Source organism: Heterodontus francisci, chromosome 1 (genome assembly GCF_036365525.1).
Source record: "Heterodontus francisci isolate sHetFra1 chromosome 1, sHetFra1.hap1, whole genome shotgun sequence".
Lineage (NCBI taxonomy): Eukaryota > Metazoa > Chordata > Chondrichthyes > Heterodontiformes > Heterodontidae > Heterodontus > Heterodontus francisci.
This window is the reverse complement of record NC_090371.1, coordinates 37064086-37084128: the sequence shown is the minus strand read 5'-3', so window position 1 is coordinate 37084128 and position 20043 is coordinate 37064086. Positions and strand designations below refer to the sequence as shown.

Genomic DNA, 20043 nt, shown 5'->3' with positions numbered 1-20043 from the left:
AACTCAACAAGGCTCCTTCGACAGCACCTTCCAAACCTGCACCTCTACCACTTAGAAGGACAAGGGCAGCAGACGCATGGGAACACCACCACCTGCAAGTTCCCTTCCAAGCCACAGATGATCCTAACTTGGAATTATATTGCCGTTTCTTCTCTGACACTGGGTCAAAATCCTGGAACTCCCTTAACAGCACTGTTGGTGTACCTACACCTCAAGGACTACAGCGGTCCAAAAAGGAAGCTCACCACCACCTTCCCAAGGGCAATTAGGGATGGGCAATAAATGCTGGCCTAGCCAATGACACCCACATCCCATGAACAAACAAAAAATGATTCATCTATATGGCTACTTATGTCTGCAGCTCACTAACCTTATTTACCACGCTTCATACACACACAGGTTATCCAAACCCATCTTAGTCTGCCTCACATTGCCCCCAATAGATCAATCCTATTACTGACAAAAAGTCATTGACCTGCAACATTAACAGTTATGCTCTCCACAGCTGACCTGAGTATTCTCAAAATTTTGTTTTTGTTTCTGATTTCCAGCATCTGCAGTATTTTTCTTATATTTATTCTAATGCAGTTTATCTCTTTCAGTTTTTGTACACCTTCTATCTCCTCTCTAATGCTTCATCAGTGTCCACCCCCCATCAAATTAAACACTCTCCCTCAGCACCAGTTAACCCTCCCGTGGGGGGTACTGTGTTAAATTATGGTAATCTACTTCAAAATTGGGCTGAACACTGAGATCATGGTTTGCTTGTGTTGTAGACACAGAAATCCTCAATTATGAATGTTAAGTTAAAGGTTATCTTTGAAAAGTAGTTATTATTTTAAATAATTCAATGTCCCAAATAGGAATGCTGTTTGCAAAAGGTGTTTATGACCCAATCTTCTCAAGATATATTTCGATGTTTCTTGAGATACATCAACTCAGCACTTTTGTCAATTGCATTGCTCAGACATACGTGCTTGTGTTCACTATTAGTAAACAGGGCATTGAATTGTGAATGAACTGTTGCAAATATGGACAATTCATCTGGCTGAGCAAAGATTCATTGTAATTTGTGGTTTAGGATTGGTGGTTCAGTTTCAGCTCAGGTGTAGAAAACTTTTAAGTAACATAATCAGTGACTTATCTTTCCAAGATGTTACCAGAAGGATATGGGCAGTTATTATTGTTCTATGTATTATAATTACTGATTGTGCTTTGTCTTGTTTCTATTAATCATTACAACCGTAAATAAATTTGATCATCAATTTAGTCTTTACAAAGTGGTCTAGAGTTGATTATTTTCTACATTCCAATTGGAGATTGGTTTTGGTTCATAGATATGGACCACTTACAGAAACTTAAGTTGTTTACACAAGAAAAAAGCCAGAACAATAGCACCATCTACGTACACTTTTAAGAGTGATCATAAGCAGCAAAAATATTTCCAATTTGTTGGATTTTCAAGATATTGGTCATCAATAACAACTGATGCCCGAACTAACAACTACTTACTCTTGTCTAGTGCCTTTAACATAGAAACTGTCCCATGGTACATGAACAGGCTCATGCCATAGTTAACTAGGAAGGCAGTTATTTTGTTAAATCCATATACAAAAAGCTTGAACCTTTTTTTTTGGTTGAAAAATTCCACATGCTTTGGTATCCCAGATGCAGACAGTAATTCAGAGGGTGGTGGGGGTCTGGAACTCACTGCCTTAAAGGGTGGTAGAGACAGAAATCCTCATCACTTTTAAAAAAACACTTGGAAATGTACTTCAGGTGCCGTAACCTATAGGGCTACAGACCAACTGGATGGTGGTATTAGACCGGATAGCTTTTTTTACTAAAATAAAAGCAAAATACTGCGGATGCAGTTCCGAAGAAGGGTCACTGACCCAAAACGTTAACTCTGCTTCTCTTTCCACAGATGCTGCCAGACCTGCTGAGTGGTTCCAGCATTTCTTGTTTTTATTTTAGCTTTTTTTTTATTGCTGGCATGCACATGATGGGCTGAATGGCTTCCTTATGAGCTTTAAACCTTTCTTTGTTTCCATGTAAACACTAAAAAATGACAAAGTACAATTTTCACCAGTGGAGCAGTGGCCAAAGATGTTACTTCAGCTGGTAAGACGCGAGTGGATTTCTCCACCACTCCTGTCACAGTTGTTGATCAATTCACCAGCAAGAGATGCTTATGCAGATTGAATTAGACATTTCCTTCAGTCTTCATTGCCCAAAAAGAACAGAAAAGATTCCCATTACTCCAGTACTTGATGTCACAATGGTCTGGTGCTCTAACTGTTAATACATTAAAAGATAACCTGAAGCGTCCTGTGACACAAAATTAGGAAAGAGAGAAATTATTCAGACTATTGGCTTTGTTCATTAAGTGTTCTGTATTGCTTGGACATATTAAGCATCAATTCTAAGTCTACAAATATTATATTTCAATTGATTTCTCTTTACATTGTAATAATGTTAATTTTTAGCCTTTGGCTGTTTAGCAGGGAAATACAAGTCAATTGAAAGTATCACTGGGCTACTGGACCAATTTCAGGATGAAGCAATGAGAGAATAATTTTAATTGAGGTGTTCGTTGTGACTGTTAAGACAGACTTATGAGTGAAGGTTTGATTTGGTATTATTGTAATTATATGGAACAAATAATGAAACTATCCATAAGATAACAAAGTAAGTTATAATTGTCAGCTTAACAAGAGCTTATTAAGCAACATGTATTTCTATATTGCTCTTAGCATAATAAAATGTCCCAATGTGCTTTAAAAGAGCCTTATCAAACAAAATTTAACACCAAGATGTATAAGGGAACATTAGGCTAGATAACACCAAATGTGTGGTCAAAAAGGTGGGTTGTAAGGAGCGTCTTAGAGGAGAGATAGAGAGGTGGACAGTTTTAGGGAGGGAATTCCAGAGCTTAGGACCTTGGCAGCTGAAGGCATGACTACCAATATTGGAACAATTAAAATTAGGAATGCTCAAGAGGTCAGGGGCCTCCAGGGCTGGAGGAAATAATAGAAATGGGGAGGGGTAAGGCCCTTGAGGAATTTGAAAACAATGAGGCAATGCTTAACCAGGAGCCAATGTAGATCAGCAAGCACAGGGGAAATGGGTAAGTGGGTTGGTGCAAGTTAAGAGACAGGTAGCAGAGTTTTTAATGACAGGCGGGGAGGGTAGAACTAGGGAGATCAACCAGGAGTGCATTGGAGTAGCAAAGTCTAGAAGTAATAAAGGCAAAGATGAGGGTTTCAGCAGCAGATAAGCTCAGGCAAGGACAGAGTCAGGCAATGCAACTAAGGTGAAAAAAGGTGGTCTTAGTGATGGTGTAGAAAAGCAAGAAAAACTAATAGATAAGTTTATTAAATTCTCCTCATATGGAGTTATATTTTAACTTTTATAATTACATAATACTAAATGGTGTGGACTGTCACACAAAGGGCATTTAAAAAATGTATAAAACTAGGCAATTTGTAATGGGTATTTGGGTTTATAAAGGCCAAAGATACTAAGCTCAGAACTGTAACACGTTTGAATCCCCAACCAACCATCATTACGTGTAGTTGTAAGTACTATCTTTTAATTGCTTAAGTACTATTGCATGTACTGTATGCTTAATAAATCTCTGATTCCTGACTTCAATGTTCAAGAGACTTATTGAAAACCTTATGCTAACAACTCCTAGGTTTATTCTGGTTTCACCCTTAGCTTCTTCTTGAGGATGTTCAGATGATCAGTTTCTTTGCTTGGCCTCAACTCATCCCGACATAGCCAATCATGCAACAGATTTGAGTCACTACAAATCAAGGGGCAACTAAACAAGTTATTTCAAGCATAAGTTGATCATCTATTGAGAACTAACAGAAAAACTAAGAACTCATCTGTTGTATGATTGCCTTTAAGTGATGTCCCTTTAAGATCTTAGTACACTAATGAGTTAAGCACCAGGATAAAGTCATGTCACTCAAAGCTCAAGTCACTCTGCAACTGTAACACCTAGAGTAAGGTTCAGTAAATAGTTTGCTCTGTACTGTATACAATAGTTCAGCTGTAATAAATCTGATTTAGATCTTCAGCAAACTGGACTCCAGACATCTCATTTATGTTGTACCAGACAAAATAAAGAAGTCATTACATGGTAGCAACGGTGGTGAGAAGAAAAAAAAGTCTAAGTTGAAGACCATGGGTAAAACAGCTCTGAAAACAACCTTCCTACAGCCCTAGAGAGAATGTTCAACAGAAATACTGGCCCAAACAGTGGACAGAAAACAGAACTTACCTCCAGCTGCAGAAAACAGAGCACAGAATGACAGGCTACAAGTAAATTGGTCGAGGGATATTGGTTTTAAAAAAGATAAGCCTTGAAGTGCTTAAAAGATTCATCTTTTTCTAAAGACTCCGTAAAAAAAAAAGGGGAAGACCCGAATCCTCGCCTATGCTGATCAAGGTCAGCACCATTACAGGAGGTGTCCAATTTCAAAAAGCGGGGAAAATTCCCAACCACTGTAGAGCCTCCATCCACGCAGACAAAGTTTAAAAAACTCATTAAACCATTTGAGTATGAAGAGCTTCCAATCAAGAGGCCAGTCTAAAAAACAATTAGACCACTCTAGCATGAACAATATAAACAAACCCTAGCAAAAAAAGCAACCGAACTGCCTAGTGAACAGTTGTGTAAATAGACAAGTTTAAGTGCTGCAAGCAAGATAAACACAGAGCACTGTTAAACACTTGCTCTTCTCAATCCAAGCAGCTAGTCTAAATAGCAGAGAATTTCTTAAAGGGCAAACAGTGCAGAGTCATAGAACAAGTCTGAAAGCAAAAGAAAAGCAGAAAGAAGAATACTAAATTTCCCAGTATGAACTGGAAGGCCATGGATATCCTATTCGAGTTCCAACTTTTCAAACAAAGAATGCAGTTATGCTTCACGGACCAAGTGATTGTCGAACTAGAGAGAGAAACAGGCTGTAAAAATAATAATGGCAGTTGGAAATGAGCGATTACGCAGAATCAATACGTCAGGCTCATCTGATGAGGACCAGAAAGATCACACAAAGATATGGAAAGTGCTGGATGCTCAGCTCCAATTAACAGTGAATATTATAATTCACCGCCTAGAATTGATGTCCCACAGGAATCAACAATCAGATTGTCAGTAGATGCCTAAGGGCAACAAATGCAATTCCGCAGAAACTGAGATGTCAGAGTGACTAATGGAGCTGGTGATTGTATCAACACCCATTGAAGCGTTTCAGAAAGACCTCTTGGGGAAAAAGAAAGGTCATAGCATTGAGGTGCTGCTGGAAGGTGGCAGAAAATACGAAGCCATTGTAGCTGGACAACAGCACGAGGTGTAGCCAACAGTATTGGCACAATAACCAGGTCAAAAAAGACAAGCAAGCTGTGTGGTAAGTTTGATTGGTCTTGCTCACTGCAAAGTTGTCCTGCATTTCAAGACCTGCAAAAGGCGTGCGGTGCAAAAGGACACTGGGCCCACCTATGCAAGAAATCTGGCTCCAAAGATGCAGCCAGAAGTCACAGTAGGACACAAGCAAACAGGAGACAGGCACAGCAACAGAGCAACAGCAGCAAGGTGAGCTCCAGAGACCTGGACAAATGCAAGCCGATACACCAAGTCCACAGCGAAACACACCCGAGACAAGACTCAGACAGAAGTAATTCTCAGTCAGAAGACGAGCAAACGTTCCACATTGTAAACCTGACACATCATGTTGATGAAGTCAAATAATTGGAAGTTTTCACCACTATTAACATGTGCCCAAAGAAAGCTGGCAAACATACACTCGGGGTTAAGATTGACACCGGCGCTTTTGCAAATATCCTACCAGTCCGAATACTGAAGGATATGTACCAAAGTTGTTGGAAATAAATGATACAACTGACAAGTTATCTGCATACAACGGGTCACCCATCCCTTGCAGTGGCACACTAACAATGCAATGCATCTATGGCAAGTCAGCATGGAAACCACAAATATTCTACCTGGTAAACATGAGCGGACCAGCAATGGCAGGACTACCAGCACGCAAGGACCTCAAAATCGTGATCATCCACGAGGTCACCGAGGTACCCATTATAGCAGAAGAGGCCAAGGGTACCCACATTGAGTCACCGCTCCTCCAGGATCTCAACGGTTCTGGTTTGGAAAGTATCAGGCTCTTCTCAGAGACGCCACTCCAAAAGAATAAACATCCAAACTGAGGTGGTGAAAGTTCTTTGTCAACAGGCAGTGTCTCTTCGTGCTCCAGCGACTCAGAAGAGGAGATTGACGTTGTTACTGCTGAGAAGTAAAAACTGGCAGTGGGGAGCATTGCCAAGGGGAAATCACCAAGGACCAGAATCCGCTTGCAGAATCTGGCCAGCATCAAACAGTGCAGTCTGGAAACCCAGTAACAGCACAACTATGCCTTCACTTCTGCTCTCCAAAGAACCGCCAGCACTACAACAAGCCAGAACGGACAGGTACCTTCGTGCAGCCAAGTACTCCTTCCCCAACAAGTCCTCGACCTTGAGCCCCAGGCCTTCAGACATGGAGGATGAAGAGAGGCGATGGAAACACAGAGTCCTGAAGAGGCAGAAGAGGAATGAGATGAAGCATAGCTCTGCAAAATGAGGTGCCGGAACTTTCCGAGAATGACAAGGCCTCAAAAGTGGTCATCTTGAGAAAAGCAACAGAGTATCTTAGCAGACTGAAGGCAGAGCAACAGAAACTGAATGCAAAAAAGGAGAAACCTCAGAAAAAACAGCAACAGCTGAGATGCAAATTCTCTGAGCAAGAGTTGTCAAATCACCAAATGATATGTGGACTCTTAAGCTTCTGCGCGTGTAAATTTCACAATCTCTATCCATGTATAAAATAATTTTGATGCTATCTAATGTTATGTATTTTTACTTGTAGCATACGAGACTTATCTTCGGAAAGAAAGGGGATGTTGTAAGATTGCCTTCAAGAGTGATGTCCCTTTAAGATCTTCGTATACTAATGAGCTAAGCACTAGGATGTAGTCAAATCATCAAAGCCTGAGTCACTCTGCAGCTGTAACACCCAGAGTAATGTTCTGTAAATAGTTTGTACCGTATATAATAGTTTAGCTGTAATAAATCTGTTTGAGATCTTCAGCAAACTGGACTCCACGCATCTCATTATGTTGCACCAGACAATATAAATAACTCATTACCTCATTGTTTGATGATTCACTATCATTTGAATTAGTAACTGGTCGTACTCTAATTTTATGTTCTGTAATACATCAATATAAATTTTCCACTCATTGTTTAATTTGGTTTTATTGATATGCATCTGAAGGGAAAAAAATCAACATACAGTGAGTTGAAATGATTATTTGGTTCAAATACAAAGTCCAATCCATAAAACTATTATACCAAGTTACAAACACACATTCCCAACAATTTACTTCATTGTACCATCTACAGGAATTACACTGGAGCAGTCAGTGAAGTCAGTAACATAGTGCTTCAGGGTTGGACTCTATTTTTCTGCCGTGATAAGGACTGTTTTCAATTGAATTATTCAACTTGTGTGGTACCCAAACCAACTGCATTGGCATAAGCTGAAAGGATTTCTACTACTTGCCTTGTTTCTAGGGTCAGACGAGCTTCTGTCAGCCAGTCTCGTGCCACCCTTCTTGGTTCTCCACGAAGTTGGTTGACAAACTTTGCTGCAAGCTCTAGGTCACCATGTTCAATGCAGAACGAGGCATATGATAACAGTTTAAATGTGTCCAGGTCTTCAGGGTTAAGTTCCTCAGGGGGCTTTGCTACTTGGGGCTCCGTTAATAGGAAGGACTGCAAGTAGGACAGGAAATATTGATAGAGGCTATTTCTCGTCTCGTCAATCATGGCCACACGGCGTGCTATTTTCCGTACTGCGTAGAACCGATGACGTAATGCCTCTTCACTGTACACGCCACGGGACAGACACTCTTGAGGAAGAGCTCCAACTAAGGTTTGTGTGAACTGATCATCTCCACAGCTATGTGTAATAACTTCTAGGGCACTCTGTAGAGGTTCTGTCAGGTTATCACCAGAGGCTGTTTTTAGTGTGTATTGCAGAGCTTCTATGGAGAGCCAGAGTTGATGAGCCTTTCTAGCCTCCTCTTCAGCAATGGCATGACCTGAAATGAGGCAACATTATACAATTTACTACGGTTGTTAAAGAAAGCATGAAGCTTTTAATTATAAATATATACATGTGGAACAATGAGCAACAATGATACAGATTGATTCGTCCTATTTTCTACAGTTGGGGAAATATGGTGCCTCTATGATATAATAAATTGGCGAAACAGGTTAGTGGGCTGAATTTCCTACTCCTGTTCTTATGTACTCAACTCTTTCCCCAGAAATCTTTCAAGTAACTTCGAAAGGCACTGCCTATCTGTGCCAAAGCAAATATATATGTTATCAACCCACCATTCTTTTTGCTTTGTACTCATAACACTCAAGGCAATTTGTGGGAGCTTCTGAGCTGGTGATTCGGATGGGAATTGACTATCAGTACATGGCCAGCAAGGTAATCTGTACCCTTGGTGACACTTGCCTTTTTCTTATATCATACTCCCAGATCACTGGAGCATTCTACCACCCTCTGTTCTTCTGCTGTAACCATTTACACATCCTCGGTACATCTTTTATTTTTCTAATTATTGTCGTCTTTTGTCACACACTATCACTTAATCATCTCCTGACCTCCACCAGATCACGGACCAATTTCTTCTTCCTGCCTCCTTTCCTTGGATCGGATCCTCCTTAAAAACTGTTAATCTCTAACAGTTCTGATGAGGTCAGAGACCTGAAACATTAACCCTACCTTTCCTCAGGTGCTTCTTTACCTGCTGAATGTTTCCAGCTTTTTTCAGCATTTGCTGTATTTTGATTTTTAACAATATGTCCTCTCAATGTCAGGCTCACTGTCCAATACATCGTCCCTATCATAGGAATATAAGAACAGGCGTGGGCCATTAAACTCCTTGAGCCTGTTCTACCATCCCTGGGATGTTTTAGGATGTTAAAGGAGCTATATAAATATTAGAATTAGAATATTACAGCGCAGTACAGGCCCTTCGGCCCTCGATGTTGCGCCGACCTGTGAAACCATCTGACCTACACTATTCCATTTTCATCCATATGTCTATCCAATGACCACTTAAATGCCCTTAAAGTTGGCGAGTCTACTACTGTTGCAGGCAGGGCGTTCCACGCCCCTACTACTCTCTGAGTAAAGAAACTACCTCTGACATCTGTCCTATATCTATCACCCCTCAACATAAAGCTATGTCCCCTCGTGTTTGCCATCACCATCCGAGGAAAAAGACTCTCACTATCCACCCTATCTAACCCTCTCGATTATCTTATATGTCTCTATTAAGTCACCTCTCCTCCTCCTTCTCTCCAACGAAAACAACCTCATGTCCCTCAGCCTTTCCTCGTAAGACCTTCCCTCCATACCAGGCAACATCCTAGTAAATCTCCTCTGCACCCTTTCCATAGCTTCCACATCCTTCCTATAATGCGGTGACCAGAACTGCACGCAATACTCCAGGTGCGGTCTCACCAGAGTTTTGTCCAGCTGCAGCATGACCTCGTGGCTCCGAAACTCGATCCCCCTACTAATAAAAGCTAACACACCATATGCCTTCTTAACAGCCCTATTAACCTGGGTAGCAACCTTCAGGGATTTATGCACCTGGACACCAAGATCTCTCTGTTCATCTACACTACCAAGAATCTTCCCATTAGCCCAGTACTCTGCATTCCTGTTACTCCTTCCAAAGTGAATCACCTCGCACTTTTCTGCATTAAACTCCATTTGCCATCTCTCAGCCCAGCTCTGCAGCCTATCTATGTCCCTCTGTACCCTACAACATCCTTCGTCACTATCCACAACTCCACCGACCTTGGTGTCATCTGCAAATTTACTAACCCACCCTTCTACACCCTCATCCAGGTCATTTATAAAAATGACAAACAGCAGTGGCCCCAAAACAGATCCTTGCGGTACACCACTAGGAACTAAACTCCAGGATGAACATTTGCCATCAACCACCACCCTCTGTCTTCTTTCAGCTAGCCAATTTCTGATCCAAAGCTCTAAATCACCTTCAACCCCATACTTCCGTATTTTCTGCAATAGCCTACCGTGGGGAACCTTATCAAACGCCTTACTGAAATCCATATACACCACATCCACTGCTTTACCCTCATCCACCTGTTTGGTCACCTTCTCGAAAAACTCAATAAGGTTTGTGAGGCACGACCTACCCGTCACAAAACCGTGCTGACTATCGCTAATGACCTTATTCTTTTCAAGATGATTATAAATTATAAAATATAATCTTCTTGTTGTTGTTAGATCATCTGTACTTCAACTCCATTTGATCCATATCCTTTAATACCCCTTCCCTAACCTAACAACAATGTATCAATCTCAGTCATGAAATTTTCAAGTGTCCCAAAATCCACAGCTTGTTGGGGGAAGAGATTTCCACGACACCGTGCAAGAAAACGTGCATTGTGATTTATACTTACTTGTTTTGGACTCGCCACCAGAGGAAATAATTTTCCTGTATCTAACGTAACAAATTCTGTTCCCATTTTAAAGATTTTGATCAGATCAAATCAACCTTCTAAACTCAAGAGAATTCAAACCAATTTTATGCAACCTGTTCTCATAACTTGAACCTTTAAGACCCTCTTGTCATTCTGCTGAATCTGTGGTACATCCCCTCCAAGGCTAATTTATCTTGCTTGAGACGTGGCACCTAAAATTGAATGCAGTAGTCCAGATAGGGGCTGACTAAGGCTTTCTTTCTTTCTTTTCTTGGCCTCCTTGTCTCGAGAGACAATGGGTAAGCGCCTGGAGGTGGTCAGTGGTTTGTGAAGCAGCGCCTGGAGTGGCTATAAAGGCCAATTCTAGAGTGACAGACTCTTCCACAGGTGCTGCAGATAAAATTGGTTGTCGGTGTTGTTACACAGTTGGCTCGCCCCTTGCGCTTCTGTCTTTTTTCCTGCCAACTGCGAAGTCTCTTCGACTCACCACTCTTTAGCCCCGTCTTTATGGCTCTCCGCCAGATCTGGCGATCGCTGGCAACTGACTCCCACGACTTGTGATCAATTTCACAGCACTTCATGTCGCGTTTGCAGACGTCTTTAAAGCGGACACATGGATGGCCGGTGGGTCTAATACCGTTGACGGGCTCGCTGTACAATGTGTCCTTGGGGATCCTGCCATCGTCCATGCAGCTCACATGGCCAAGGCATCTCAGGTGCCGCTGGCTCAGTAGGGTGTATATGCTGGGGATGTTGGCCGCCTCGAGGACTTCTGCGTTGGGGATATGGTCCTGCCACCTGATGCCACGGATTCTCCGGAGGCAGCAAAGATGGAATGAATTGAGACGTCACTCTTGGCTGACATACGCTGTCCAGGCCTCGCTGCCATAGAGCAAGGTACTGAGGACACAGGCCTGATACACTCGGACTTTTGTGTTCCGTGTCAGTGCGCCATTTTCCCACACTCTCTTGGCCAGTATGGACATAGCAGCGGACGCCTTTCCCATGCGCTTGTTGATTTCTGCATCGAGAGACAGGTTACTGGTGATAGTTGAGCCTAGGTAGGTGAACTCTTGAACCACTTCCAGAGCGTGGTCGCCGATATTGATGGATGGAGCATTTCTGACGTCCTGTCCCATGATGTTCGTTTTCTTGAGGCTGATGGTTAGGCCAAATTCGTTGCAGGCAGCCGCAATCCTGCCAATGAGTCTCTGCAGGCACTCTTCTGTGTGGGATGTTACTGCAGTATTGTCAGCAAAGAGGAGCTCCCTGATGAGGACCTTCTGTACTTTGATCTTTGCTCTTAGACGGGCAAGGCTGAACAACCTGCCCTTGTGTGGAGGAAAATTCCTTCTTCTGAAGACTTGAACGCACGTGAGAGCAACAGGGAGAAGATGATGCCAAACAGTGTAGGTGTGAGAATACAGCCCTGTTTCACGCCACTCAGCATAGGAAAGGGGTCTGATGAGGCGCCGCTATGCTGAATTGTGCCTTTCATATTGTCATTGAATGAGGCAATGATACTTAGTAGCTTTGGTGGACATCCGATCTTTGCTAGTCGTTTGAAGAGACCATGTCTGCTGATGAGGTCAAAGGCTAAGTACAACTAATCTATAACTTCACTTTTAAATTCTAATCCTCTTGAGGTAAAGGTCAACAATCCATTAACCCTTTTTATTATTCTCTGGACCAATGCATTATCTTTTAGTGATTTGAGTAGAGACCACCTAAATCATTTTGTTTCTCCACAGTTCCTAGTCTCTCACCATTAAGAAAATATTCCAATTTGTCTTTCTTGGATCTAAATGAACGACTTCACACTTCACCACACTGAACTTCATCTGCCCTCTCACATATTCTATGTCCCTCTACCACTAGGACAAAATATCTTATCCGATTTGTCCTTCTGCCCAGTTCTCACATTTAAAAAAAAATCTGTTCTCAGAGTGTTGGCATCACCGGCAAGGCCAGCATTTATTGCCCATCTCTAAATTCCCTTTAGAAGGTGGTGGTCAGCCAATTTTTGGTATCGCTTGCAGTCCTAGTAGTGTAGGTACACCCACAGTGTCATAGAGAGATACAGCACTGAAACAGGCCCTTCGGCCCACCGAGTCTGTACCGACCAACAACCACCCATTCATACTAATCCTACATTAATCCCATATTCTCTACCACATCCCCACCATTCTCCTACCTACCTACCTACACTAGGGGCAATTTACAATGGCCAATTTACCCATCAACCTGCAAGTCTTTGGCTGTGGGAGGAAACCAGAGCACCCAGCGGAAACCCACACGGTCACAGGGAGCACTTGCAAACTTCGCACAGGCAGTACCCAGTACCGAACCCGGGTCGCTGCAACAGTGAGGCTGCGGTGCTAACCACTGCGCTGCCCAGTGCTGTTGGATGTTCTTTAGATTTTTTTTGTGTCAGTTAGATACAACTGAGTGGCTTGCTAGGCTACTTCAGAGGGCAATTAAGAATCAGTCACATTGCTGTGGCTCTGTAGTCACATTCATGAGACTGGGAAGGATGACCGATTTCCTTCTCTAAAGGACATTTATGAAGAGATGTGTTTTTATAACAATCTGGTATTTTTATAGTCACCATTACTATTAATGCTATAGCCTTTGTGGTGATGATGCTTCTATGATGGTGTTAAATACAGAATTCTAAGATTTTGACTGATCAACAATGAAATAATTACAATACGTTTGTCAGGATGGCATGGAGTTGTTGGTGTTCCCAGAGTATTGCTACTCTTGGCCTTCTCAGTTAAGGTTGCAGGGCGCAGGAAGGTGCTGTTGATATTACCTCGGTCAATTGCTGCAGCGAACCATGCAGACAGAACTTACTACAGCCACAGTGCGCCAGTAATGGAGGGGTGAATTTTAAAACCAGTGGCATAAACATCAATCAAGTAAGCTATCCATCTGAGTGGTGAGTGGCTTCCTGGATGTTGCTGCTATCTAGGCAAGTGGTTCAGTATTCTTTCCCGCTCCTAAGCCAGGGCCTTGCAGATGAGGGAGAAGCTCAGGAGATGAGCCACATCAAAGAGTATCCAAACTCTGGCTTGCTCTTGTAGCCAGTGTTGAAATGACAGGTCCTGTTAAGCTTCTGGTCAATGTTTGTTTCACTCTTGCTATCATTTTCAAAAAGAATACAATACATACCATCCAGTGACAAAAGCACCCTTACACCAGAGACCAATTTAATTATTCCAGCAACGTTTTGACAAATATCAGACACCACTGAATGAGATGGGGGTGGGGATTATGTATTAAAAAGTAAATTACCTGGGAAGAATTAAATTCATGACAATTGCTGAAAAAGAGAGATGTGCTGTCAAAGCTTTTTGTCTTGTACTCATCAGAACAGACATAAGAATGCCAAATTCATACCGCATTTTTCAATTTGGTGACTCTTCACCCACATTCTTTGTCAAAAAAATTTCCTACGATAAGAATATTTGTTGCAATTACTCACTCTCCATTGCTTGTTCAATACCCTTCAACCTGGAATAAGCTGCATTCATGTCCATTGTAAAGTTGTCCAGCTGTTCCTGAGACAAGCGTCTGAATTGAATCTCATATTCAGATATCTTTTGTTGCAACTCCTGCAAATTAAAAAAGTGCAACTAATCAAGTAGTATAAAACTTTATTTTTAAAGTACCGAACTGCACCTGAAAAAGTACGAAAATACACCCCACTCAACACTAATTGGCCCTAAACAGACCATTTTAACTAATGGTTACTTGGTTGGCTTATGTGGAAATGGAAAGATCAGCAATGTCCTTCTCAGAGTGGACTTGAATTGCATTTTTCAGACAACTGACAATCTTTGATGCGACACCAATTGTGGAAGGTGGGAAATGAGCACGCGTACGCACACACACATACACACACTTCATACTCAAAATTACACTCTGTATTCCTTTTTCAGTGCTGAGTTTGCTTAAGTCAACTAGTACACTACAATTGGCTTCCAAGCTTGGGCTAGGAGGTAGGAAAATTAAAACCACTGACTATCCAGTAAACCTCGACTGGAAATGAATGCTACGCAAGAACGGGCCCTACCTGTGTTGTGATGCCCTTTGCTGTCACCTAACCAGCTAGCACTCTGTCCAGGGGCGTAACTTAAAAATGGTAATTCGGGCAAAGTACTGAAAGGGCTGCCAATGCTTCTGGAATCATACTGCACCAAAAGCTGGGAGAATAGTAGACGAAACACAACAAAGGATTGAACATATACAAAAGTGAGTAGAACTCCAGGTATTAATGGCACAATGGAAGAGAAAGAATATTATGTACAGTATAATCTAGTTTACTCCCTATAATGTATGGAATTTTAGGTGTGACCCTGTGGTATAGCACATTGTATGAACTAAAACAATGCATCATAAAGCCAGATTTGGATTTTGTGTCAGAATTCTCGTACCACATTTTTGATCTCAGCAGCGTCATTGATAGGAAAGGTGACTCACCAGAAGGAGAAAGTAAGTTCATGAATGAGCCAACCTGCAGATATCATACAAACATTCGGCCCCTCAGCCTGCTCCGCCATTCAATAAGATCATGGCTGATGTGTTTGTTTCGAATTCCACACTCCCGTCTATCCCGATAACCTTTGATTCCCTTGCGTCACAAAAATCTATCTACCTCCACCTTAAAAATATTCAATGACCCCGCCTCCACCACCTCTGAGGCAGTGACTTCCAAAGTCGCACAACCCTCAGAGAAAAAAGACATGATCAGTTTTATAGACACTGGCAGGGACTCGAACTTTTTTTTTTAAATGTTAGGCCAAATGCATGAATTTTAGAAACAAAATAAAACCTACAATGTTGAGCTCTAGATCTTAAGACAACTGGTGTTCGTCTGGTAGCGCACGGAGTATCAAGTTTGTTGAAAGTTCCATTTTGAGCTATTTTAATGCAGTTGTTAACCAGTTAAAAATAAAATAACTGCACAAAGGACATATACTTTGAGAAAATTAAAACCTTGCACTGCAATTTGAGAGCCATTAGATGTAATTTGAAAAGCTATGAAGGTTTAATTATTTTGTTTAGCCACTCGGGGCTAAATATTCAGCCTAGTTTACCTCCTGAAATTTTCCTTTGAATTCCTGTTCCTGAACCTTCAGTAACTCCCTCAGATGATCAGTGTGAGCAGCAGCTTGCCTACGTAGCTGTGTTCGCATCTCAGCCTCCATCACTTCTCGTACTTCTTCTGCCTGAATTTGAAAGAAAATTACACTTAAATGATTTCACTTTGATCTTCCTTTGCCATCTTCCCTTTCTTGCATTCCCATTACTCCCATCATCTTGAAAATAGAGCAATCTACAACATGGCTGACACCAACATTGTGTAACAAAACATGAAGTTGAGGCAGGGAAAGGCAGCTAAGCTAATATTCTTTTCAAAGGTAAATTCATTGACATGTGACATGTCTCTGCTACTGTTAATGAGAGTAATCCAAAATTAAACTACTGCCTTGCTTTCTCCATATTCTTTTATCTTCCTCTGCTTCAAATATTTAAAGGTATCCACTCCAATTTCATTTCTCTATACTAATCCTTAGTCTATGCTCAGCTGGTGAGTAACTGGTGAGCTACTCTACTTATAATAAATAGTCTGTAAAGGTTATGGCAGGGCAGCTGTGCCGAGTGGAATGTACATCCTGTGGCATGTGGGAAGTCGTGGACATACCATGTGTCCTAGACAAACACATCTGCAGGAAGTATCACCACCTGCAGAAGCTTGAGCTCCAGGGTTTTGGAACTCGAGCCACTGTTGTGCATCTGTGAGGCGGAGGACTATGTGGATAGCACCTTTAGGGAGGTGGTCACACCACAGGTTAGGAACATGCAGGCAGATAGGGAATGGGTGACTGCCAGGCAGTCTAAGAGAACTAGGCAGGTAGTGCAGACGTCCCCTGATACGATCTCACTCGCTTGGATAGTGGTGAGGGTGATGGTTCCTCAGAGGAGTGGAAGAGCAGTAGAGATAGGGGATTCGTTACTTTGGGGAACTGACAGGCGTTTCTGCGGCAGTAAATGTGACTCCAGGATGATGTGTTGCCTCCTTGGTACCAAGGTCAAGGATGTCTCGGAGCGGCTACAGGACATTGTTCTGGGGAAGGGTGAACAGCCAGAGGTCGTGGTCTACATTGGTACCAATGACATAGGTAGGGGGTTGAGGTCCTGAAAGCAGATATTAGGGAGCTAGGAAGGAGCTTAAAAAGCAGGACACCAAAAGCAGTAATCTCAGGATTACACCTAGTCCCACGTGCAAGTGAGCATAAGGATAGAATTAAGCGATTGAACACGTGGCTGGAGAACTGGTGTAGGAGGGAGGGCATCAGATTTCTGAGACATTGGGCCTGGTTCTGGGGCAGGTGTGACCTGTACAAGATGAATGGGTTGCATCTTAGCAAGACTGGGATGAATATAGCAGGAAGATTTGCTAGCGCTCTTGGGGAGGGTTTAAACGAAATTGTCAGGGGGATGGGAATCTGAGAGGGAGCTCAAATTGGAGGGAAGCAAAACTGGTAACTTGACAAGGGTGTGGGAATCAGGAGCAAATATCAGGGAGGAATACCAAGGTGCACAGAATACTGGAGGAGACAGATAGCATGAGAGTAGGGAATAGTAAGTTATTAGGCGGGGTCAGAGTAAGGGAGAAAGTAATAAAGTCTGAATCAGGGTTAATGTGAATGCACGGCGTGTGATTAATGAGACTGGTGAGGTACAGGCGCAGACTGTCATGTGGAAATATGATGTTGTGGCTCAAAGAAGGGCAGGATTGGGTATTAAATATTCCTGGGTACAAGATGTTCAGGAAAGATAGGAAAAGGAAAAAAGGGAGAGGGGTGGCAGTATTGATTAAGGAGAGCATTGCAGTGCTGGAGAAAAAATGATGTCCCAGAGGGGTTGAGGACAGAATCAATTTGGCTATAGCAATGGAACAAAAAAGGTGCAGTTACATTGCTCGGTATTGTCAATAGGCCACCAGCTAGTGCGGAGGATGTGGAGGAACAAATTTGCAAGGAAATTACAGAGAGGTGCAAAAATTATAGGGTAAGGGACTTTAATTATCCAAACATAGACTGGGACACAATAGCGTAAAGGGTGTTAAGGGGCAAGACTTCCTAGAATGTGTTCAGGAAAATTTTCTACAACAGTATGTTGCTAGTCCAACAAGAAAGGAGGCGCTGTTCGACCTGGTTCTTGGGAATGAGGTGGGCCAAGTGAATCAAGTATCAGCAGGAGAGCAGTTAGAGGATAGTGATCATTGTATCATAGGTTTAGGCTGACTATGGAAAAGGACAAAGAGCAATCCAGGGTAAGAATAATTAACCGGGGCAAGAATGGAGCTGGGCAAATAAATTGGAGTCAAAAGCTGGCAGGAAAACTGGTAGATGAACAATGGGCTACCTTCAAAGAAGAGAGAGTTTGGGCACCGTCAAGGTATGTTCCCTCGAAGTGGATAATTAAAGCAAACAAATCCAGAGCTCCCTGGATGACAAAAGAGGTGGCGATTAAGATAAAGAAAAAGTGTGCTAATAACAGATGCCAGGTAGAAAATACTATCAAGAACCCAACTGAATATAGAAGGTCCAGAGGGGAAGTGAAAAAGCAAATAAGAGAAGCAAAGAGAGAGCACGAAAAGAGACTGGCAGCTAGCATTAAATGAAATCCCAAAGTTTTCCACAGGCATATAAATAGCAAAAGGGTGGTAAAAGGAGGAGTGGGCCCGATTACAGACCAGAAAGGGAATTCACACATGGAGGCAGAGGGCATAGCTGAGGTAATAAATGAATACTTTGCATCTGTTTTTACCAAGGAAGATGATGCAACGCAGACAATGTTGAAAGAGGAGGTAATTCAGACACTAGAGGGGTTTAAAATTGAGGAAGAGGAAGTATTAGATGGGTTGTCTGTACTTAAAGTGAATAAAGCACCAAGACCAATCAGATGCATCCAAGGATACTGAGGGAAGTGAGGGTGGAAATCGCAGAGGCACGGGCCATAATTTTTCAGTCTTCCTTCGACTTGGGGGTGGTGCCAGAGGACTGGAGAACTGCAAATGTTACACCCTTGTTCAAAAAAGGGTGTAAAGATAAGCCCAGCAACTACAGGCCATTCAGTTTAACATCAGTGGTTGGAAAACGTCTAGAAAAAATAATTAGAGACAAAGTCAAGTCACATGGACAAATGCGAGTTAATTAAGGAAAGCAGCATGGATTTCTTAAGGGAAAATCATGTTAAACTAACTTGCCAGAGTTTTTTAAGGAGGTAAAAGAGAGGGTTGATGAGGTGTACATGGGCTTTCAAAAGGGATTTGATACAGTGCCACACAAGAAGACTTGTGAGCAATCTTGTAGCTCATGGAATAAAAGGGACAATAGCAACATGGATACAGAATTGGTTGAGTGACAGGAAACAAAGAGTAGTGGTTAATGGATGTTTCTCGGGCTGGACGAATGTTTGTAGTGGAGTTCCCCAGGGATCAGTGGTGGGACCTTTGCTTTTCCTCATATATATTAATGACTTAGACCTTGGTGTACGGGGCACAATTTCAAAGTTTGCAGATGATACGAAACTTGGAAGCATTGTGAACTGTGAGGAGGGTAGTGTAGAACTTCAAAAGGACAGACAAGCTGGTGGAGTGGACAGACAGGTGGCAGATGAAGTGCAATGCAGAGAAATGTGAAAAGATTCATTTTGGTAGGAAGAACATGGACAGACAATATAAAATAAAGGATACAATTCTAAAGGGGGTGCAGGAGCAGTAGGACCTAGGTGTATATGTGCATAAGTCATTGAAGGTGGCAGGACAGGTTGAGAGAGCGCTTAATAAAGCATACAGTATCCTGGGCTTTATTAATAGCGGCATAGAGTACAAGAGCAAGGAAGTTATGTTGAACTTGTATAAGATACTAGTTCAGCCTCAGCTGGAGTATTGCATCCAGTTCTGGGCGCCGCACTTGAGGAACGACGTGAGAACATTGGACAGAGTACAGAAAAGATTCACGAGAATGGTTCCAGGGATGAGGAATTTCAGTTATGATGATAGATTCGAGAAGCAGTACCATTTTCCTTGGAGAAGGCGGAGAGGTGATCTGATAGAGGTGTTCAAAATCATGAGGGGTCTGGACAGAGCAGATAGAGAGAAACTGTTCCCACTTGTGAAAGGATCAAGAACTAGAGGGCACAGATTTAACGTATTTGGCAAGAGAAGCAAAAGTGACATGAGGAAAAACTTTTTCATGCAGCGAGTGGTTAAGGTCTGGAATGCGCTGCCTGAGAACATGGTGGAGGCAGGTTCAATTGAAGCATTCAAAAGGGAATTAGACAGTTATATGAAAAGGAAGAATGTGCAGGGTTATGAGGAGAAGGAGGGGAACGGAACGGAGGGAATTGCTCTTTCAGGGA

At 42.3% G+C, this 20043-nt stretch overlaps 1 protein-coding gene across 2 annotated transcripts in view; it reads right to left on the bottom strand.

Moving 5' to 3' along the window:
• Nucleotides 1-7304: 7304 nt before the first annotated feature.
• Nucleotides 7305-20043, bottom strand: part of immt (inner membrane protein, mitochondrial (mitofilin)) — a 67030-nt gene continuing 54291 nt past the window's right edge. For both annotated transcript variants that reach the window (XM_068029170.1, XM_068029180.1), the window contains 3 exons: nt 15708-15839; nt 14093-14222; nt 7305-8171 (listed from right to left, as the gene is read on the bottom strand). In XM_068029170.1, the coding sequence (XP_067885271.1) occupies nt 7564-8171; nt 14093-14222; nt 15708-15839 (870 nt within the window). In that variant the 3' untranslated portion in view covers nt 7305-7563. The remainder of the gene's footprint in view (nt 8172-14092; nt 14223-15707; nt 15840-20043) is intronic.